General features: G+C 49.3%; 11 protein-coding genes across 11 annotated transcripts; 6 read left to right on the forward strand and 5 right to left on the reverse strand.

Annotated features, from left to right (window-relative positions):
- Positions 1-147: 147 nt before the first annotated feature.
- Positions 148-906, reverse strand: IAQ61_009951 (uncharacterized protein; the record flags this gene model as incomplete). The annotated part of the gene is made up of 2 exons (XM_003837736.1): positions 148-710; positions 777-906. 2 exons carry the CDS (start codon positions 904-906, stop codon positions 148-150), a joined length of 693 nt encoding a protein of 230 aa, XP_003837784.1.
- A 674-nt stretch (positions 907-1580) lies between these two features.
- Positions 1581-3233, forward strand: IAQ61_009952 (uncharacterized protein; the record flags this gene model as incomplete). The annotated part of the gene is made up of 1 exon (XM_066098599.1): positions 1581-3233. One exon carries the CDS (start codon positions 1581-1583, stop codon positions 3231-3233), a length of 1653 nt encoding a protein of 550 aa, XP_065951426.1.
- A 1109-nt stretch (positions 3234-4342) lies between these two features.
- On the forward strand, positions 4343-5927 carry IAQ61_009953 (uncharacterized protein; the record flags this gene model as incomplete). Its single annotated transcript, XM_003837733.2, has 2 exons — positions 4343-4732; positions 4797-5927. The coding sequence occupies 2 exons, from the start codon at positions 4343-4345 to the stop codon at positions 5925-5927; spliced, it is 1521 nt and encodes a 506-aa protein (XP_003837781.2).
- A 320-nt stretch (positions 5928-6247) lies between these two features.
- IAQ61_009954 (uncharacterized protein) lies at positions 6248-9120 on the reverse strand (the record flags this gene model as incomplete). The annotated part of the gene is made up of 2 exons (XM_003837732.2): positions 6248-8646; positions 8700-9120. The coding sequence occupies 2 exons, from the start codon at positions 9118-9120 to the stop codon at positions 6248-6250; spliced, it is 2820 nt and encodes a 939-aa protein (XP_003837780.2).
- Positions 9121-9244: 124 nt separating this feature from the next.
- On the forward strand, positions 9245-9624 carry IAQ61_009955 (uncharacterized protein; the record flags this gene model as incomplete). The annotated part of the gene is made up of 2 exons (XM_066098600.1): positions 9245-9285; positions 9384-9624. The coding sequence occupies 2 exons, from the start codon at positions 9245-9247 to the stop codon at positions 9622-9624; spliced, it is 282 nt and encodes a 93-aa protein (XP_065951427.1).
- A 58-nt stretch (positions 9625-9682) lies between these two features.
- IAQ61_009956 (uncharacterized protein) lies at positions 9683-9925 on the forward strand (the record flags this gene model as incomplete). Its single annotated transcript, XM_066098601.1, has 2 exons — positions 9683-9787; positions 9839-9925. The coding sequence occupies 2 exons, from the start codon at positions 9683-9685 to the stop codon at positions 9923-9925; spliced, it is 192 nt and encodes a 63-aa protein (XP_065951428.1).
- A 1021-nt stretch (positions 9926-10946) lies between these two features.
- Positions 10947-11232, forward strand: IAQ61_009957 (uncharacterized protein; the record flags this gene model as incomplete). Its single annotated transcript, XM_066098602.1, has 2 exons — positions 10947-11165; positions 11221-11232. The coding sequence occupies 2 exons, from the start codon at positions 10947-10949 to the stop codon at positions 11230-11232; spliced, it is 231 nt and encodes a 76-aa protein (XP_065951429.1).
- A 1239-nt stretch (positions 11233-12471) lies between these two features.
- Positions 12472-13359, reverse strand: IAQ61_009958 (uncharacterized protein; the record flags this gene model as incomplete). The annotated part of the gene is made up of 1 exon (XM_003837730.1): positions 12472-13359. The coding sequence occupies one exon, from the start codon at positions 13357-13359 to the stop codon at positions 12472-12474; it is 888 nt and encodes a 295-aa protein (XP_003837778.1).
- A 325-nt stretch (positions 13360-13684) lies between these two features.
- On the reverse strand, positions 13685-14643 carry IAQ61_009959 (uncharacterized protein; the record flags this gene model as incomplete). The annotated part of the gene is made up of 2 exons (XM_003837729.2): positions 13685-14412; positions 14466-14643. 2 exons carry the CDS (start codon positions 14641-14643, stop codon positions 13685-13687), a joined length of 906 nt encoding a protein of 301 aa, XP_003837777.2.
- Positions 14644-15590: 947 nt separating this feature from the next.
- On the reverse strand, positions 15591-16342 carry IAQ61_009960 (uncharacterized protein; the record flags this gene model as incomplete). The annotated part of the gene is made up of 3 exons (XM_003837728.2): positions 15591-15867; positions 15923-16135; positions 16194-16342. 3 exons carry the CDS (start codon positions 16340-16342, stop codon positions 15591-15593), a joined length of 639 nt encoding a protein of 212 aa, XP_003837776.2.
- Positions 16343-17089: 747 nt separating this feature from the next.
- On the forward strand, positions 17090-19184 carry IAQ61_009961 (uncharacterized protein). Its single transcript, XM_003837727.2, has 3 exons — positions 17090-17446; positions 17504-17595; positions 17656-19184. Exons 1-3 carry the CDS (start codon positions 17212-17214, stop codon positions 18964-18966), a joined length of 1638 nt encoding a protein of 545 aa, XP_003837775.2. The 5' UTR covers positions 17090-17211; the 3' UTR covers positions 18967-19184.
- Positions 19185-21737: the final 2553 nt, after the last annotated feature.

The raw sequence follows: 21737 nt of genomic DNA on the forward strand, positions 1-21737 counted from the left end.
CCTCGTAGAAGGAAAGCCTGTTCAAGTTGTGTCGCTGCGTCGCTGACTGCTTTGCGGTCTTATCATATACTGCTTGAACTTGGCTGCCAGGATTTCATTCGTTGGGTCGAAGTGCTACAATACTGTAAGACCGTTATGTATTAAGAACTACTGGAAGCGCTTCTCCGCCGCCTTCCAGTTGATGACCTTCCAAATCGCCTTGAAGTACTCGGCCTTCCTGTTCTGGTAGTCCAAGTAGTACGCGTGCTCCCATGCATCCACTCCCAAGATGGGCCTGAACTGTCCGACCACAGGATCCTGGTTCGCATATGTCCTGATCTGCAAGCTTCCTGTCTGCACATCCTGGACCAACCACGCCCATCCGCTGCCTTGAATCCCGGCTAGTGCCGTGTTGAACTTGTCAGTGAATGCATCGAGGGTGCCGTAACTGTCGTTGATGGCCTTGGCGAGCGGGCCCGAGGGAGGCTCACCGCCGCCCTTGGAGGTGGGTGCCAAGTTCTCCCAGAAGAGCGAGTGGTTGATGTGGCCGCCGCCGTGGAAGTTGATGGCGGGCTGGAGTGCGATTTGGGCCTTGATGTCTGATTTGGCCTTTGCTTCGGCGAGTTGCTCGGAGAAGTTGTTGAACGAGGTTACATAGGTGTTGTGGTGGTTCTTGTGGTGGAGTTCCATGATCTTACCCGAGATGGAGGGCTCGAGGGCGCCATAGTCGTCTGGAAGGGAGGGTCAGAAGACTTGGGGAGATTGCATGGGCTATAGGAGGCGAAGACGTGGCTTACACGGCAGATCAGGCAGAGTCGCCTTTCCCCGAACAAATGTGGTGCCAACGAGACGGGCGCGAGACATCTGAGGCGCAGTGGCTCTCGTGGCCGCGCGCAGGGCAGGTGAGCGAAGCAGGGTAGAGTTCATGATGGCCGTGTTTGCGTTCCGAGGGTGGTGTACGGTAGTTCAATTGGGGTTGGACGGTGTTTGGTAGGAGAAGCAGATGAAGGAAGAGAAGAGAGGAACTGGTAGCTTCTAGATGGGAGAGGATTCCTGGACCTGTTCTGATGATCATCGCAACTCTTTCGTCATGTTCGAAGCTCGAATCAGCGAACGCCGAGCTTCCCGTCCAAGCTTCCCTCCGCCCACCCGTGGACGTTTTTGTGACCCCGCCCCTCTAGTGATCCAATGATGGCCACAAAGGGAACATGAACATCACATCCGACAGCTATGCAGTCTCTGTACTCTACACACAGTACTGTACCGGTACTTTGCAGGTAGGCAAAGAGATGAGAGGCGATGGACATATGGGTACATGCCGGTACCTACCCACTGTAGATGCCCCGCGAATTGTCCCGCACTCGACGGCCAAACTCGGACACTCCACACGCAGTCAGGCACGATGTCTGGGCAAAAAACAAAAAACAAAAAACAATCTCTGCCTGTTCGCGTGCCTTGATGACCCAGTTTGACACTTAGTCTTTGTTGAAGCCCTCTCACGCGATGAGCTGGTGACAAGTAGATGCTGTCTTGCCCCTAGCATCAGCCGTCTACGCTAAGCAAGATTTGAATACGGGTTGTGCCCTAGACTTGATTCTTTCATGTCTGCAGAGCAGTCCTCGTTCCGTCGCAGAGCTCAAAGCTACTACGGTACCGGTACCCCGCCATCAGTCACCATGGCCCCGACAAACATTGTACACCTGCCCAATGGCCAGAACCTAACCGTCAGCCCCGTCTTTGGCGGTCTCTTCTTCAAGTCGAGTGATTCCGCACACGCAAACTCACCGTTTCCCACTGGTTGGACCATTGTCCTGAACTCGGAGGATGACCTGGACTACGAGCAGCAGGGCGACCAACAGAAGGAAGGAGAAGAGAAGGACAGTTTCCCACCTCGCAATGTGCATCGATTCAGGAGGCCGACTCTCAAGGGCGACCATCTCTACATTTCCTCCATCTCCAATCCGAACAGTAGTGAGTTCAAGGCGGCTGCCTCGCCCACCCGCCAGATCGCCATGATGCTCTGGGCCACGCTGTATTGGTACTTTCATCAGCCTGAACCTACGCTTCAAATCACAAACTCCATCTCGCAAAATACAGCTGAGCCAGGGAAGCCAAAGGGAGAGTGGAGGATAAACATCAACAGGGAAGGCATCTTCAAGGGCAAGGTCGTATTGCCAAAGTTGGAGCGCATGGGCTTGGTCGCCTCCGAAGACTCGACGGTGGGGTGTGCACAAGAGGACAGCTGCCCAGATGGTTGGACGAGAATGTTTGTGAGTCGGAGGACGTTTTGGCAACTCGACCCCAGAATCTACCTCTTCACACTGTCACCCCTGTCGAACTCGCCTTTTCCATCCGGCTCACCATACCCCTCACGACCATCATCGCCAACCGCTACACATGAGCCTCGTAAAGAACAGCAAATCGATCAAGCTTCCCCAGGTCTATGGTCACCCTCGGCGCCTGGGCCATTCCATTCGAGCTCTCACCTACCGACGTATTACCCACCTCCGCCCGCCCAATACGTCTTCACAAACCATGTGCGACACCCGATACGGCCCAAGCCACCGCGACAAGGCGAAATCTTCTACACGAGATATATTCCCAGTGTTGGACAATACCTATCTTTCCGGGTCGCGTCCTGCTCTTCAAAAGCGCTTCGTCACCGTGGCCCTACCTCGGCAGGCGTGTCGACCCCTAACCGCAACAGTGCCATATCCGTGTCCGATTCCATCGACGCGACCGTGGACTCTGTAAACGTTGAAATGTCTGATTCCCAGTACCTTCACAAGTGGATGAACGATGCTCGTGTATCGCACTTTTGGGGCGAGGCGGGACCCATTGAACACCAAGAAGAGTTTCTTCGTAACGGCCTTCGGTCCAAGAATTCTTTTCCCGTCATAGGGTGTTGGGATGGCAAGCCGTTTGGCTACTTTGAGATATACTGGGTCAAGGAAGATAATTTGGGGAAGTACTTGCCCATGGTCAGCGACTACGATCGTGGGTTTCATTGTCTCGTTGGCGAGCAAGAATTCAGAGGGGCACACAGAGTCAAAATCTGGCTCAGTGCACTTGTGCATTACTGCTGGCTGGCAGACAACAGAACCGAAAGGGTGATGCTTGAGCCTAGAGTCGACAATGAAAAGTATCTTTACCCCCGCACCTTGGTTGGGCGTGCTTCTAACAGCATACAGACTCGCAAACTACCTGCAAGAAGCGGGCTTCTACAAGGAGCGCGAAATCAGCCTTCCTCATAAACAAAGTAATTTGTTCAAAATCAATAGGGACGTCTGGAAGGGACCAGCATTGTAGAGCAAAGCCTCGGCACTGGCAGAGTGTTGACAGAGGATACGAGCAGAGCCGCCTGCATGTCTTTTCTATGGTTTTGTGCCGCAAGCGGATCCTCGGATATCCTTACGGGACAGTTGGCGCGTTTTGATCAATATACATGGCATCGGAGTGATCAGACTACTGGGATGCAAATTATAAAAGACTATGGCGCACTCGAATTGTGAAGGTCGCCATGTCGGGTAAACAAGGAACAATGACGAGGGTTGAGATGCAAGGATGCTTCGTGTGTGAACACGTTCGACGTTCTCCGGAAAATTTCAGGCCGATAAGACTTGAAGTATACGTGGTATGTGCATGGTGGATTTCCGTGGCTCTACTGGACAGCCATGAATGGCTATCCAGGCCATGCTTGAGCACGCTCCACAGGAAAGAGAGTTTGATGAAGCCGCGGATAAACATCGTCTGGTCCGACAACAGTGGATGGTTTCTTTGCATTTCTTCAACACGGAAAACGGATTGGCCGCTGTGACAGGGCGAAATCGAGAAGCCATACCGGTATGTGTTGAGGGTAGGTAGTAGACGTGGGCGGGTTGGCCTTGGTGCAAAGAGGCCCGCCCATCCCCGCCCATCCCACCCGCACCCCCACCCCCCCCCCTCGTTCACGCGCGGGCGGCGCCCACTATGCATGGAGCTAAACGTGGGGGGGTTTTTTCTTTTAGCGGGGCTGGAGGGATTCGTCGATGAGGACGACTGAAAACAAGAAAAAAAAAAGGAAAAAAAAAAGGTGGGAACGTGTGAACCCCACGTCACTTGGTACCGGTAAACTTATTGGCCGAGCTAGACAAGCGCGGCTATCGCTCAGGAAATAATACTCTAGCACGTCTGTTGCCGGATAGGTAGATGCAATCAATCCTCCTCTTCACGACCTTGGCGAAACTTGATCATCTGCTCAATCGAAAGGCCATTGTTGTTGGTGTTGTTGCAGACTACCTCCTACCCCAATTGCTTACTGGACTGGTACTATCTATACTTCCAGTCCATCCCTCACATACTCCGCCAACCCCTCGCCGCCAAAATGACCAACACCACCACCGATTCGGCGCTGGACATACAATCGCAAATCAGCGCGACCAAATCCAGAAATGGCGCAACCATCTTCGATTCCTACCAGACATCGCTCACAGGCCGGTATTGCAGCGCGGAGATGTCACAGCTCTTCTCCCAGCGTTCGCGTCACTCGACCTGGCGCAAACTGTGGCTTTTCCTTGCGGAAGCGGAAAAGGAGCTTGGCATTGAGAATATCAGTGATGAGGCGATTGAACAGATGAGGAGCCATTTGATGGTGACAGATAGCGACTTCGAGGTTGCAAGGGTCGAGGAGAAGAAGAGGAGACACGATGTGATGGCACATGTGCATGCCTTTGGAGAGGTCGCGCCCCAGGCGGCGGGGATTATACATTATGGAGTATGCCAGATTCCCTGTTTGGAGATGGGTATATAAGGCAAAAAGAGATAACAACTGTACCTAGGCAACCTCGTGCTACGTGACCGACAACGCCGAGCTCATCCTTATGCGCGATGCCCTCGACCTGCTCCTTCCCAAACTCGCCAAAGTCATCTCCAACCTCTCCCACTTTGCGGACAAGTACAAGTCCCTCCCTACGCTCGCCTACACCCACCTCCAACCCGCCCAGCTCATCACGGTCGGCAAGCGGGCCGCCCAATGGGCACAGGACCTCCTCTTCGATCTCGACGCCCTCGAGCATGTCCGCGCTGGTATGCAATTCCGCGGCGCCCAGGGTACCACCGGCACACAAGCCAGTTTCCTGGAAATCTTCAACAACAACAGTGCCAAGTGCGACCAGCTGAACGAGTTGCTCTGCAAAAAGGCCGGCTTCCCATCCTGCTACCCCGTCTCCACACAGACGTACACGCGCAAAGTCGACCTCATCATCTCCAACGCCATTGCTGGTCTCGGTGCCTCTGCCCAAAAGATCACTGGCGACATCAGGCATCTCGCTGCCTGGAAAGAACTCGAAGAGCCGTTTGAAAAAGACCAAATCGGAAGCTCAGCAATGGCATACAAGCGCAATCCCATGCGCAGCGAACGCATCTACTCGCTATCCCGCGAACTTCTGTCCAAGCCTGCGAGTTTTGCAAACACCCTCTCCGACCAGTGGATGGAGCGTACCCTCGACGACAGCGCAATCCGTCGTATCGACATTCCCGAAATGTTCCTGCTTGCCGACGCCATCTTGTTGTCCCTTGACAATGTCACATCCGGCCTCGTCGTCTACCCCAAACGCATCGATGCGCGAGTCCAGGAAGAACTTCCCTTTATGATTACAGAAAGTATCATCATGAAGCTAGTTGCAAAAGGCGAATCGCGCCAAGAAGCCCACGAGCAGATTCGGGTGCTCTCACACGAAGCCGGCGCACAAGTGAAGCACGAGGGCAAGAGTAATGATCTTGTGGAGAGGATTCGTCAAACGGAGTTTTTTAAACCTATTTGGGGAGATTTAAACGACATGCTGGATGCGGGGCTCTACACGGGACGTAGCGCTGAGATTGTGGAGAAGTTTGGGAAGATTGTGGAGGAGAAATTGAAGCCTTACAAGGGGTATATTGAGAAGGCGGGGGTAGCTGAACTTAGTGTTTAGATCAACTCCAGAAAGAAGCAAGGGAAATGGGCCATGGGAAATAGAGGATGGAGGAATGCAGCAGAATTCTGCTGAGCGTACTCATGTAAAAGGGCTAGACAAAAAGTGTAATACTGTGCCATAATGCCCCTCGGAGACCAAGGATGTAGTAGCAATATGCCCTATCACGCCGTCCAAAATGCCTAAACCAAATGGCCAAAATCAAGAGGTATAAAACGCCGTCGAAGATATGAGTGGCAACAACGTGACTTCTTAACGTCTTCGTCAAAGCGAAGATTCACACACGCACACGACGCACTCGTCCCATCTCCCACATCACTCTAGGCCCCAACTCCATACTTGCGACCTCTTCGTCTCGGTAGCGCACTCTCCATACTCGTACCTGCCACCACAGTCGAAGGCACCATCACTTTAGGCGCAGGAATGCCTTTCTTAGGCGTAGCATCGCCGAGGGCCATACGCAGCGCATTTTCCTTTCCCTCCAACAATCCCGAAGACAAAGCAGCCGTCTGGGGCAGCACGACCTTCTTCGGCGCCGCAAGTCTGCTCTTACGGGACGCCGTCGCCGTCGCCGTCACCGATACACCCACAGGCGCGACATCGAGGTGCGGCAACTTGCCCTCTGTCAAATTAGATGCGACAGGCATTCTCTTAATCTTGCTTGCTTTGGGTCGGGGAAGTTGTTGAGGCTGTGCTGGGAGCGCGCTCTTTTTCTGCGCTGCTTTCTCTTTCTCCTCCTGCACTGCTTCTGGCAAAATACTGGCAGGTGTCAAGAGACCCTTTCCAGGCGTCCCATTCACTGTCCTAACGCGCCTGGCCTTTGGCGGCGCATTTTTGTCGACTTTGCTCCTCTTCGTCCTCGGCGTGGTGGAAGCTGGGTCCATGCTGAGTTCATCCGGTGTAGCTAGACTCTCTGCCTCAGCAAGCGTCTCGGGACTTTCCTGGTAGTAGGCTAATGTCTCATCCCATCGTACGTTCTTTCCTATGATGATTTCTTTTGTTGTGTCGTCGATGGGAGGAAGACTTGTAGCGTCGGCAGCGAGCTTGAAAAGTCGGACTGTGACACCAAAAGCGCCTTGTTTATTCTTACGCGTGTTGGCTCGGGTCAACGTAGCAAGCTCCTGCGCATCTGACTTCTTTAAGACAACGACTTCTGCACCATCAGCGCGGCGTATGTTGATCTTGGAAGTTTGCTGTTGGTTAGATGCAGTGGCGGATGTAGACGCTGGCGCTGGTAGTCGCGACTTCTTCGCCCTTGAGGAACGTCTGGTGGAACCATGCTGCGATTTCTCTTCCGGTGAGCCTGGATCGTCTGCAGGATGAGGGACGGGTGACAACTCAGCACCATCGGGAATGCTGAATGAAAATGTCTGAGATAGATCCGTAGTGAGCTCACCATCGAACTTGGAAGGTGAATTAGGGTCCTTATCCTCAAGTGCCTTCCGTGGTGAGGCCAGAGCGTTGCGGATGACATCCGAATCACGACGGTTCTGCAGTGATTCTCGTCGATGTGTGGCCGCTTTCTCGGCCTTACTTGCGGCAGCGCGAGTGAGGAAGTCCTTGAGGATGGCTGTATCATCGTCAATAGCAATGGTCATAGTAACGTCGTCTAGGCCGGACTCAGCACGGGACGGTGGTGGGGGTGAGTATAGTTTGCGCGGTGTTGGCTGGATTGATGTAGACATTGCCGGTGTGAAGGAGAGTGTGAGACCGTTTGTGATGTCGTCCTTCCCGAGTTCTGCAGAATTCTGGTGATGATCTTTTTGAGACAATTGTGACAAGAGTTCAGTGTTCGCATTGTCTAGCAACTCTCCGTGGCCTTTGACTTCCTGCGTCTCAGTGTCCGCCACGGCACCAAACTCTGCATGTGGCTCCGAGGTGGTAGAAGTGGTGTCTTTTGGTTTGGTTCCTGCTTTGCCAGCGTGTATCTCCTGGTCTGGTGGTGACGATTGCTCATCGCACTGTCGTTGGATATCCAACTGCAAAGAAGCTTCAGTGAAGTCTTCGTCGCCCTCGGCCGACAACTCCTCTCCAGATGACTCCATTTCAAGTGAATCCTCATCTACATGAGGTGTCGCAACAGAGTCAGACATTTCGGTGTCACTGAGCTCACCATCGGCATCCACTTGAAGAACAGCTTCTGTAGGCAAAGGTGGGTATGCGACATGCACGTGGCTGCGAGCCTCGACTTCAACACTTTCGAGAATAGCATCGGAGAAGACCAGACTCTCTGTGTGAGAGTCATCAGCAAGGTTACGTCCTGCCGCCGCTCTTGCTTCAAATTCACTGACGGTATTGCTCGAAGCATTCGGTCTCGTAGTGGGGTCGCCATCGAGTGGTAATTGGGGATAAAATATATTCTTGCAAGATGCAATGTGAGTAGTGGAGGGGCTCTTAGCTGGCGAGCGGAAGAAGTCGGCAAGCATAGCGGCTTCTGTGGGCGTAGAATCCCTTGTGCTGGTCTCTTCTTCTCGCTCGTGCGTACTCTCGTAGTCTGACAGGCCCCCAGGTTCTGCCGCGTCCATAGTCAAGGGAAATGTGCCTTTTCCATTGTCCACTTCTGGTACGGAAACCAAGGCCTTTTCAATGTCGTATCTTGTTGGGGACATGTTGATCTCGGTAGAATTGTCTTGTTCTTCATCCACATGGTGATGGTGACTGTCATCGTTGCCAGTTCCGGTGGCCAGTTCCATGCTTTGGGCGCGCATAGGTCTCTTCCCTAGGTACGATGTTAGTTTGCCTGTCGTGTGGCGCTTCTAGTGAGGGACGGACTAGGCAGGACACTCTTCCTTCGGTCCCAGCGCGTCGCCTTGAACGCGCGCTTGGTGCCATTGAGTACAGCCTTGGTCTTCTCCATAGCCTTGGGACTCATATGTTGTCGTCTCTTGACCGGTCTTGATAGTGCATCTTGTTCCTCGGCCTCGGCCTCCTGGTCTGGGAGCGCATCCGAGGCACGCGACCTTAGGCCGTGCCTTCTCCAGATCTTCTTTTCCTTGCCCTGACCGACTTTTGAGATTTGGGGTTTGCGCTCCCAGCCACGTGGGATTTTGGCGACAGGTAGCGCGGTGGGATCGAAAGAGGTCGCATCCTTGTCGTCCCATGTCTGGTTGAAGGCGGTTGTTGTGGTGGTGGTTGGTCTTGTTATTGTTGTGGTGGAAGCTGTGTGCCTCGTCTTGCGTGGCAAAGGCAGCATGGTGGCGCTGGTATCAAAGAATAGAATGCGATGACTAAGTATATCAATGTTGCAGCAACATGAGGCTGTCGTGAATCCTGATTATTTGCTGCTGATGTTGTTCTGGTTGTTAGGCAGGTGCGCCATGATCAAAACAACAGGGCAAGTCACGCTAGCAGGGGGTCGGTTCCCTTGTCTTCAGTGCGGGTTCGTGCACGCTCGGGACCGAGGCCGGGAGGTGAGGGCTTGGCAAGTTGGAGGCTTGGAAAGTTTTGGTTGCGTAGGGGAACTATCGCAGCCACACCACCATCTCTATCACCACCAGCCACCTTCTCCTCCTCCTCCTCCTCCTCCAGCCTGAAACCCTTCTGTATACAGTGTCAAAATGGTCCCAAAGCCCCAGGGCACCGCCGTTCAGTCGGTCACGCACCGGCCACTGCCACCCCTCCCGAAACTCCGCGTTCGTCGACCAAACAAGCCAGAGACGAATCCATGCCTGGGTGCAATGTCCTCGGTTTTAGGTAGGTGAAAGAAGCAAGGACGGAAGGACTCAAGGAAGAAGCCACCTGTGCACGAGATCTCAATGGCTGACTTGGTGGATCTTGCAGGTTGTTGGGCTTCTTCAGGATACAGCGTTACGGGCTGTGCACAGCTTGAGCAGAAGCTGCGACTATGCATGGATGCACCAGTATGTCTGCCGAATACTTGCCATACCGCCATGTCTCTGACTAGTCTTCAGCGCAATGCAAACCAAAAGAAGAACAACATCAACTACCACCTATCGAGAATGTACCCTAAGATTGTCGGTCCTCACAAGCGGGACTAGACACTAGAATGACATGCTGCGATGCGAATGTACATTACACATATACCCTACAGTCCTACGATATACCTCCGAGACTGCGACCATAGGCGGCGTTGATCATCTTCAATAATCTTCTCAGACAGGCATCCATTCCTGCCGAAAACAAAGGTGCATGACGAATCTACAAATGCTCAAGCAATCGTGTCTCATTGCGTACAAACATCGAGCAACCAGCCATCTTTACTAGATCCTTTGGCCTGCCAAACGCCCTCCAATGGAGAAGTCTGCCAAACAAGGCAGTGTCTGCATGTCATCCCATGTGCATGTTGTGGAGAAACACATCTTTGCGCGTTTCAGCCTCCCTCGATTCCAAATATTGGCCTCTGACAATCTTGGCGCCCAATTGAGACAGACCATCGATGCTGGGAATTAGAGCAGTAATATCTAATCATGGCGCATCGTAGGCCGGATAGGCTCAAGCTTTTGGCTATGTTTATGACCTATGCAAAAACGCCACATGCATGCCAAGCCCAATCACTTTACACAACACTATTCCTGAATGGGTCACTCCCATTTCTTCTGACAGCCGTTGGCGTACCCGGCGGCGTTGCAGCCCCCTTACAGTGGTCCCGATCCTGTGAAGTTGCAATACAGGGCGGAGAACTGCAAGTATTTCCACTTACGGCGACTAGGATTCGGCCACAGCTGGATCTATTTTCTTCCTTGGTCCACGTTAGCTCACCCGCATGACCTTGCTGTGTACAATGCAACGGTGTCGATAAAGAGGGAAATCGAATTTTAGGACTTCGAACGGTCATTGCCAGGGAGCTTTAGGCTTACCCTTCCTTCTGTGTTGGGGAAGCTTGATCTGCTCAACCACGCTGTCGGATCTGAGTTCTTACACCACCGAATTGCGTAGCGATCTCTTCACTGGCTTTGAATTGGTGATTATCGCATTTCTTTGTGATGTCATGTTCAAGATTTTTTCCAACCTGAGTTCGATTATACGCTGAGTCCCTTTCTCTACGCCGATGGAAGCACAATGATGGTCCCCTCACACCTAACGTGTGCCATATTGGCACTTGTTTTCACGACAACCGCTGTCTTGCAATGTGGGTTACCGCAACCAACAGTCTACAATCCTGCAGTCGATATTAGGAGCCCAGCACCTACCAGAGCACCACAACTACATGGTCTTGGACCTGTCAAGCGACAGAATATTCAGGCGATAGAATCTGCGCTTTTCTCTCAGGGCTATCACGTATGCCATACCTCGAGTTTCTAACACGAACATAATAGTCTGCTAATAATTGTAGAACCCCCCATAACATGTCAGGACACGGCAGCAACCTGCGCAACAAATACCTATCTTGGCGTCCACGGCTGCTGCAATGCGGACGCTCTATCTTCCGGTGTCATTCCAACCTCATGCGTTCCATCCACTGCCATGTCAGCCTCTTGCACAGACGCTGCATGCACCTCCAACGCAGCAATCACCAAATGTACTATCGCAGAATCAGAGCAATGTTATCAATACCTCATACAATACAGCAAAACGGTGATGACACAGCACGGCTGCAGATACTCCTCCTTCAAGCTCACTGCGCATCGTAGCGGAGGCTCCATAAAGTCCAGTTCAACGGGCGATTCAACAACCGTAACCGTAACAAAGAACCCCTCATCCACACTCACGTCATCACAGTCTACCTCAGCAAATACTGCTGCGAGACCCAGTATCGAGATTATAGTCGGCTATACGGTTGGCGCGTGCACTTTCTTTAGCATCATCGCGCTTCTTCTATTTCTCTCGTCCATCGTCGCCGTCGTTTCGTAAAAGAAAGCAAGATACAAGCTGCGGCCAAGTCGACACATTCCGACTCGTACTACCATACGCAGGATTTAATGACCCTGTATAATCCGTTAGTCTCGCCTAGTGGGTGGTCAGAAGCGGATGACAAGGCCTGGCAGCAGTGGAGTACTATAGGCATGAATCCAGCGAAGACATTTGCGCCTATGTGTTCGGGGGTGATGGAGGATAGGAGTGGGGTTATGGAAATGGATGGGACGAACACGCGGGCTGAGGCGCCAGGGTGACGGGAGAGAAAAGACCAGGCGTTTTAATCCCTTTACACAAGACTATGGATTCACTCTAGCGGAGTGAGGCGAATCTATGTGTTTTAAAGCATGGCTTAGATTAGAATACTCGTTGCCGCGTATTTAACGAATGCGATTTGCTGGCTTGACTCGGGCTACTTAATCAGCTTCAAACCGAAGGCCCCTGGAGCGTTCGGAGAAAGAGTTCCGCAAAAAGGTGGACGTATGAAAGGGCTGGAGTAAGAAAGTTTCACGCAGCCACTTTTGCCTTTTCACTAAAGACTAGCTAGCTGGTAGATATGCTGTGAATTGGGTATTGAGTGTGCGATCGTGTTGATGACCTAGTGAGCGAGCGTAGCCTCTGCTCAATAGGCACAACACCAAGATCCAAGTCTCCAAAATTGCTTGACGCAAATCTCTCAACAGCCACAACACAGGCAATGCGGCCCATCATGCACGCCCCAAGAGAACGCTCAGGTCCAGTACTTATCCCTGATCAGCCTCAAACCCTCCTCCGAGAACGCCGTCACACCCCGGTCCTCAACCCTTGTCCTCGTCCTGAGTGCCCTCTCTAACAATCCAGTCTTGGGGTTGACTCCTTGATGCTCGAATTGCTCTCTCTTCACCAGACTACCCTCGATTGCCCACTTGGGTACTGCATCCTCGTACTTGACGCCCTTTTCTTTCTCCATCATCTCCAGCAAGTCTCCAGTCCGCTTTCCATGCATTTGCTCACTCGTGTACATTGTGCGAGCGAATGCGCTCACTGAGTTCCTCACCGCGTCGTTCCTGCAGCGCCAAAGTATGCAATTCATTGCTTCTTCGATAGACGGTACTGTGAAGAATCGCGCATCGAAACAAGCAGTGCCCAGCGTCTCGTATGCAGAAGGTTTGATAACTGGGTTGGGCTGTGCATGCAGAGCTGCAGTGAGATGATGATTGAAGCGGACCGAACAAAGGCTTGCTGCTAGACCGGCTAATTTCTGAACCCGTTCGTTGAAGCTTTGAACGCCGGCGGGGAAGACGAGGGTGATTTCGTCGGATTGCGTGTATGCGACTGTGGCTTGGGGGAAGAAGGCCAATAGATCTGTGCAGGTGGATGTTATGGCGTCGTGAATGCGCTGGTCGAATGGACGACAGAAATGCTTGGTAAATTTTGAAAACGAGTGGCCGTCAAGTCGGAGCAGGGTGGGTCTAGAGGGAGGGAGGGTGAAGTCGAGAGCTGCTTCATAATGCTTCATGCGGTCTGCGAGTTGGAGTGGCTTGTCGGAAGCTGTGGGTGGGGCGACGATTTCGGGTTGAATTACAGTGCATGTTATTTTGGACAGCTCAAGGCTAACTTTGCTACCCGTGGTTTCCATTGTCAGAGTTTCGACAAGTTAGTGTTTGAGTGTCATCTCCATGAGCTTTGTAGTTGGAGGAACTGATTTAAGTCGCTTGCCTACTGACTCATCAACGCACGTCATACCGATGTCTCTCCATTTTTCTGATGTCTCTTGAGCGTGATGGTTTGATTTTCACGACGGATTTTATTAATGATGGAAATTTTTAAATTGACCATGATGCTCGTTGTTTCATTATGGTGATCATATTCACACGATCTCTCACGATCAGGCCCTAATTCGATGCAGTGCATCGTCTCCGTAAAGCTTCCAACTCTTCGTACGCCGTCTTGAATCTCGCCTATTACAAGCATGACAAAATTGGCTTCAACTTATTGATAATCTGTGTCTGCACAGCCGCGTCATTGACCGTAGTCTTGTCAGACGCGTCGCCCGGACTGATGGTAACGTAACAGTTGCTTCCTCTGAGCACTATGACATCCGCCTCCCATGGTAGACGCGTGCTGCCACACCATTCCGCATCACGTGAGCTCAGCAGGCCTGAGTTGATTCGCGTGAAGATGTATTTGAAATCGCTCGCCTTATTGCACCTGCTATCTGAGACTTCAGGAAAATTGACGTTTAGATAGGTATCATCTGGGAGATATGGCTTTCCGGAATTGATGATAGTATTAGTGACGTTCAGAGCAAGATCAGCGTAGACCTTGCTGTAGAGAGGCGTAGGCGCGTTCCATCCAGTTGGATCGCCACTCACGCCTGAAAAGGCAATAGCAGGGATTTTGGCAGTGTGGGCAGCATATGTGGCGGCGCCAACTGTCCCGGAGAAGGGAACCTGTACAGCGACGTTCGATCCTACGTTTGGTCCCGTGAGAGCGAGTTCAGGCTTTGCTCCGTTCCAGAGCTTAGGAGCAGTAACGTCGATGCCTTGCTTGATAGCCGTGACGGGGAAGCTGTTCACGTAATGGAGGCGTGGGTCGCTGGCGTTGAAGCCTGTTGCCGGGCTACCACCGGGGCAAGATGCATGAATACACCCATCTGAATCGACAGTCTTCGGGGGAGCATCAGAGGACCCTGTTGGTGTTAGAGTGTGTACATGGGCCGGAGTTGGATTGCATGGTACTGACCCTTGCCACTCTGGTTCTCTGCAGGGCCAGAAAGGATGACTTCTTGGCCAGCAGCACTCAAGGCATTGAAAAAGGTCCTCAAGTTGATCTCACTCCATCCATCGTCGTTGGATTGGACGATTCGAACACCTTGAGTAAGGGGCAGGGCCGCAGCGACAAAGAACAGGTTGGCTCGCATGTTGAATGAGCGAGCTGTATGATGCGAGCGAATGCGACTGAGAGATGGAATCTCAAAAGGAACTGTACACTTGATCAAAGTGCTAGCAGGTTGAATCAAGCCTTTGAGCTGCGGATCAGGCCGGTTATAACTATTCAGATGCAAAACCACCTGAATAAAAGAGCCGTTGCGGAACCCTGTTTAGGCTCCACTCATACCATGATGTTTGGGAAAAATCCATGCAGGCTTTTGGATATTTAGCGGCAACGTGTTGATTGCAATGATCTGATTTGTAGGCCGACTAGATCGTTCAGGCAACGGATGCCGGCTTTCGCACTGTGAATGGTGGTTGGGTCCGATGCCGAAACACCTCGCCTCCGAAAGGGTGAAATTCTCCCGGCAGAGACGACTAATCAAGGCAAGCGTGTCCGAAACATATTTTGCACGTGTGAAGATGCAACGTCTTCGTTCAATTGCTGGCGTGTATCTACACAGTAGGTGCAGTATTGTAGTACCTCGCACAGAGCAAGGCGTTACCGGGTAGGTACTTGGTATTCGAACACCTATGCACTGCATTCAGATCCGGGCTCCTTCTCCTTCCACCTTCCACATCTGATATCCTTAGCCGTCCGGCCGGCACTCCGACCACCAGCCTGCCCTGCCACTTGTTCGTTGGAAATCATGCCACCATATGCGCATATATATATATATATATATAATAAGCATGGAAGCTTGCATTGCGCCAAGCCTCCACATTCAGCAGGTGAGGGCGTGGAGAAAGTCTCCCTGCTGATTCTTAGACTGCACCCTGCACGATGGCCCGTTGGAGCTAAGCGCTTAATAGCAGCCAGACTGGGCAACGGGTGTGTATGCGCCGTGTGTCCGCTGTTGGCTTCGAGATGCGCCCAGAAGCCCCAAACGCCGGGTCAATGAACGACATATTTCTGACCGTGATTTGGGAGGCCAGACTATACGATATGGGCCGGTTTAACAGGTTGCTGCTGGTAGTAGTCTCCAGCCGCACCTGCGTGGTACGGTGGTAGGTACTGGTTCTCGAGTTCTGCAGCTCCGCTTGTAGGCGAAACGTAGGCGGTATTCTGTTGGTATGGCGGTGCGTCGTGGAGCTCGGTCGGATAAGCAGCCGGTGTGGGATTAAGGGCTGGTGCATACTGGCCTCGCTGGCCTGCTTTTTTCGCGCGTTGGTAGCCGACGATCGAGTATATGAGGAGACCGAGAAAGGAAAGACTGTGACAGGTTAGGCGTCTGATGCCAATGCAGAGCATAGTTGTGCTAAACATACAAGACGAAGATGCTGAAGCCGATTCCTACGGCGCTTGCGCCTCTTCCCACGGCTACGAAATCCATGATCAAAACAGCCGCCCAAAAGCTTGTTTGAAAGCAATTCATGATCAGAAAAGTTGCCGGCTTGAGCGCATCGCGGAGGAAGAGAACGATGGCAAGGATATCTATCAAGAGAACGATGACGATGAATAGTATGAAGACAACAACAGCTCTACACGGTATCAGCGAGGGACTTGGCATGATGGTGTCGCAAAGCTGTATAGACTTACGCCACGGCCGGCTTGATCATGTCTTTGTACTCGTCAACCGCTCGCAGCGTCCAACCATATACAGCTATGATCAAGACCATGATAAGTACTCGCACGATCCAAAACGGCACGAGGATTCGCTTTTTCCAAAGAACCGGTTGTGGCGCCATGTTGAAGACGGGCGTAGAGTCAATTACTATGACAAAAGGATGTCTGAAAAGAAGTTTCCCATAAACAAGTGGTTGTTGGCAGCAGGCAGCAGGTTAGTAGGTCAGTGCAAAGAACTTTTCGATTAGATTAACGATCGCCGTGCGGCCGAGATCTTGAACTCAGGGGAAGATGCTCTGCCCTGAAAGCGTGTATGAAACGCGGCTAAGTGCATAGGCCTGTGCATCCTCATTTCCTATGTGGCGAAGTTGCACGTTCAGCTATACCCGTATATGCACATCATGATAGACTTGCGGGTGTGCGACGAAGACAGAAGCCAGGAAGCGTTGGGCCCAACAGTCAGCATATATACTGTCTGTGTACATTCACAGGAATCATGTCAGACTGGAGGGTTGACAGATAACACGTGACAGGGTCCAAGGCCCGATCAGCCTGGGCACATAACGTACTGGTCAAAAACAGAAGGATCGTCCAGGTGGGGGCGCAAGAATCTCCGTTAACGTGCCCGTTGGATGGAGAAGGTTTCTGGCTGCCCTACCTACCTACTATAGCTCTAGCCTACCCACTCTACATGTGTACTGTTAGGCCTGGGTGGGCATGGGGAAAAAGACATCTGATCCATCTTGGTGGGGCTGCAGGTGGCCGCTGGCACGGGAGACAGTACTGTGTAGAGCCATGTCGTGCGTATTGTATTGTATTGTATTGTATTGTATTGTATTGTATTGTATTGTATTGTATTGTATTGTATTGTACCTACCGTGTGCCCGCGATGGAGCCGATGATAAGGCCGATAAGGAGTGGACACCATGATGGACGCGTGATGCTTTGATACTACCTACTCTACTCCACTCCGACGCTGACGCTGTCGTGTATGGGTAGGCAGCTTCACGTATTCGCGCATCACACAGTACCACACCTTCTCCCAGACTATCTTGATCACTCCAAAACACCATCCTGTATCGCAAACATGGGCTCCAACCAGTCCAGACCTTCTGATGCAGCCATCAATGAGAAGCTCATCGAGCGACTCCAAGCTCTCCAAGTCAGGAATGATCGGACGACTATGAATGAGAAGGATGGCTTCGTGGTTGTTGGTAGCGAAGCTCGTATGTAAAGACATAGTACCCACTCTCTACCGAGATGCAGACTGAACTTCTGTGAAGCCCCAAAGTACACACCGAATGTCAAGTACCAACAAGATGTGTCGGCGGCCATTGTCCAGGAATGGGAACAGGAGCTCATGGAAGATCCAAAGGTACAACATCGCTCCGCTTCTATCTGATGGTACGGTACTGATATGGTTCCTGGCTTTAAGAACCGTCTTGCGCTCGCAGCCCTCAGCTCGAACCCCGCCAACGCCGTCCTTGCTTCCCGATCAGCGACCATTTTCGATACTCAGAAGTTCAATATCAAGATTCCTCTTGAGGGCTCACCGGTCACAAACCAGGCCTCGTCGGGCCGATGCTGGCTCTTCGCGGCTACGAACATATTTCGCATCGCCATTATGAACAAGTACAAGCTCTCCGAGTTTCAGCTCTCTCAGTCCTACCTATTCTACTGGGACAAGATGGAGAAGGCCAACTACTTTCTCGAGAGCATAATCGATACCAAAGATGCAGACATCGACAGTCGACTTGTTCAAGCACTGCTAGCAAGTCCAGTAGGCGATGGGGGTCAATGGGATATGGTCGCAAATATCGTGGAAAAGTACGGTATCGTGCCACACTCCCTCTATCCAGACTCGTACAATGCCGCCAACTCTTCGACTATGGACCGACTCATCACCACCAAGCTCCGCGAAGACGCTATCCGTCTCCGCTCCATCACCTCTAGTCGCAATTCCCCAGAGTGCATCAAAGCCACCATCGCAAGCGAGAAGGAGAAGATGCTACGAGAAATCCACCTCATCCTCACCCTTATGCTTGGTCCGCCACCTCCCCCAGATAAAGCATTTACCTGGGAGTATTATGACCAGAACGGCACATTGTGCACCGTCCGTACTCGCCCTACAGCTTTTGCAAAGGAATTATCAGACAACCGTACCATACGTGCCCTATCAGGCACAGATGTGCACTCCCTCTTCTCGCTCGTTAACGATCCTCGAAACCCTTACAACCGCCTCCTCAGCGTTAATCGTCTGGGCAATGTCTGGAACGGCAGACCAGTCACCTACGTCAACGTTAATATGAAAGTCATCAAGGACGCTTGCATTACCATGCTTAAGCGCGGCATTCCCGTCTTCTTCGGCTCAGACGTAGGAAAGTACTCGGACTCTACGAAGGGCATCATGGACACGGATCTATTCCAGTATGAACTCGGCTTTAACATCAAACTCGGTCTTAGCAAGGCGGAGCGTCTGATGACGGGCGAAAGTCAGATGACGCACGCGATGGTGTTGACGGGTGTACATGTCGTAGAGGGTAAGCCTGTACGATGGCGTGTGGAGAACAGCTGGAGTGACAGGGTGGGCGACAAGGGCTATTTCGTTATGAGCGACAAGTGGTTTGATGAGTTTGTTTATCAGGCAGTCGTGGATCCTAGTGTAGTCAACGCAACAGTGCGCAAGGTCTTGGAGCAGAAGCCGAAGATGTTGGACTTGTGGGATCCAATGGGTGCACTAGCGTAGCATGTGTCAGGACATGGGCCAACGTGGCCTAGGGCAGTTAGATTACGTGATTATGTTAGGACGCGAGGCTCCGCCGGCCCAAGGGACCCAAGCATAGTGTAGTGGAGCGTTCGTCACGTCTAAGGCAATGTGCGCTTGATGCGAAAGAGAGGGGGGGGGAGGTAAAGGAGTGTTAATTATTAATATCCTAAAGACTATTCAGGTCTCCTATATATATTTTATTTTTGTGCCTAAGTCTTATTTAGCTATAGTTTCCCTATATACTCTACTATATCCCTCCCTTATTTAGGAGTTTGGCTATTTTAAACTTCTAATTAAAAATAAAATATCTTGGTAAAATTATTTAGACGCAGGGCTCCACCAGCCCTAGAGGCCTAAACATAAGCTAGGGTGGCCTAAGCTAGGTAGATTACATAATTATAAGTAGTATAAATACCTATAAGATTTAATATATATAGTAATATTTTATTTAATATTTAATTACTACTTATTATCCTAATATACTATAAAACCTCTATCCTATCTGTAAAGGACTTAGGCTTATACCTAAGCCTAGGTCTAATACAAGATAGACTAAGTCTAACACCACTACTAAGCGAACACACTAGACACCTATAAAAAGGCGTAGAGGGCTTATCTCTCCTTTAAGATACTAAATACTATTATTAACGCTTATTATATTCTCCCTTAAGGCTAGTCTATAATATTTTAGTATCTTCTTCTAAATATACTATAATAGTAATAAGAGATAAACGCGCTAGATATTTAGAATAATTAGGTGCAACCTAATATAGTAGAAAGGCTAATATAACAGGTCTATAGATTAATAGAATAATAGGCTTAAGACTCTACTATAATAGCTATACTATATTAATAGAATAAGGAAATATATAATTAGATTCTATCCTAACCCTCCTCTAAGCCTACTAGGTTTAATAATATACTACCTCTACCCTCTCCTACCTTATATTATAAACCTTTTCTAGTTAGCTTACTATATAATAGCACTAAGGTAAACTTCTCCTTCTAGTAAATAACTATAGAGTTTAAACTACGTGTAGACAAGGTCTTTATTAGGGATAAGAAGGTAAGGTTTATATATATTTAGTCCTAGTTATTACCTATAGTCTAGTATACTATAGCACTATACTTTAAGGATAGTATATATAAGCGTTAGGATATAAGTAGGTTTCTTAACTACCTAGTATTCTATTATAGTAACTATTATAGGTAGGAGTGCGCCTAAGTTATATTAGAATACTTATATTAGGGCTAAAATTAGCCTTTTATAGAGTTCTTTATAAATTTTATATAGCTTCTTATATAGTTAGGAGGTTTATACTAGAATAATAAATAGAAGCTTTTATAACTTTAGTAATCTCTTAATAGTTATATACGCTTTATTTCCCTTAATAGGGGAGTTTCTAGAATAAACTATAATATAGCTATAGAGGAATATAAGATAATTATAGTAGATATTAAAATAGCCTCTATAGAACTAGGTTTTCTTTAGGCTAGTAAGTCTAAGGAACCTTAGTAGAAGTCTAACTTAGATTAGGATAGTAATATAAATATAGTAGAAGTAGTAGCCTTATTAAGTATACTTACTAAACTACTAATATTATATCCTAACTAGATCCTATAGGACCTATTTAATATATAGAAACTAGTAAAGGTCTACACCTAGTATAGATAGGGCAGTTATTTTATACGTGTATGCCCTAATACCCTATTACTACAACTAGTAGGTGTTAAGATAGTTATAGTATTAGCAAGTAGCCCTAATTTAGGAAACTAGCTACCCCTAACTTTAGGCTAAGTTAGGGGTATAAGGAGGATACTATAATAGAGGAATTATTAATAGTAGAGGCTATTAAGTATCCCCTAGATATTAAGGCTAGGTTAAATAATCCTCCTTTCTTTATTCCCCTCCTCCTAGGTAGAGTAGAGAATGTATAAGCAATAGTTAATTTAGGGTGCTAGTATTTTAGTATAGTTAAGGAAAAGTTAGTAAGATAGATTAGTAGGAACTTTATAGATATTCCCCTATAACCCTTATAATATACTTAGGGAATTACTAAGGGTATAAGAATTTTATAGTTAGTAGTATTAGACTATAATTTAGATAGTTAGTAGTCTTAGCTTTTAGCCTATATAGTACCTAGTCTCTCCTATTAACTAATACTAGGTAGACTATAGCTATATAGAGAGGGCGTTATTATAGATATTCTATAAGGCAAATTAATAATTAGGAAGGTAGGAAATACAGTAGTATAAGAGAGCGGGAGACGCCTATATCCTACCTATATCTCTATTATCTTAGGTTTAGTTATAGCAGGGTTGCTAAATTAAGGACCCTAATAGGAAGATATATAGGTATAAATTTTTATAATAAATATACTAGATATTTTATAGGTAATATATAACTTATACCTAATAAAATATCTAGGAAGTGTTAATAAGGGAAGTCCTATTAATATATATACTATCTATATTACTAATAGTATAGTTCCCTATAAGCCTAAGTATAAAACTAGAAAGATAAAGTTGCTACTAGAACTATAAGAGTTTAAGGACCTGTTTAACAAAGAGTTAGTAAGCAGTTTGCTGCCTTATTAAGGTAGTATAGATTACTATATTTAGTTAATAACTCTCCTAGATAGAACCTAGCCTAACCCCTTATAAGGTCCCCTAGACCCTATATTACGTAACTAATTACTAGAACTAAGAATATAACTTACTAAATTAATAGATAAGGGCTAGATTTAAGT

Source organism: Plenodomus lingam (genome assembly GCF_022343315.1).
Source record: "Plenodomus lingam strain CAN1 chromosome Unknown contig_7, whole genome shotgun sequence".
NCBI classification, from domain to species: domain Eukaryota; kingdom Fungi; phylum Ascomycota; class Dothideomycetes; order Pleosporales; family Leptosphaeriaceae; genus Plenodomus; species Plenodomus lingam.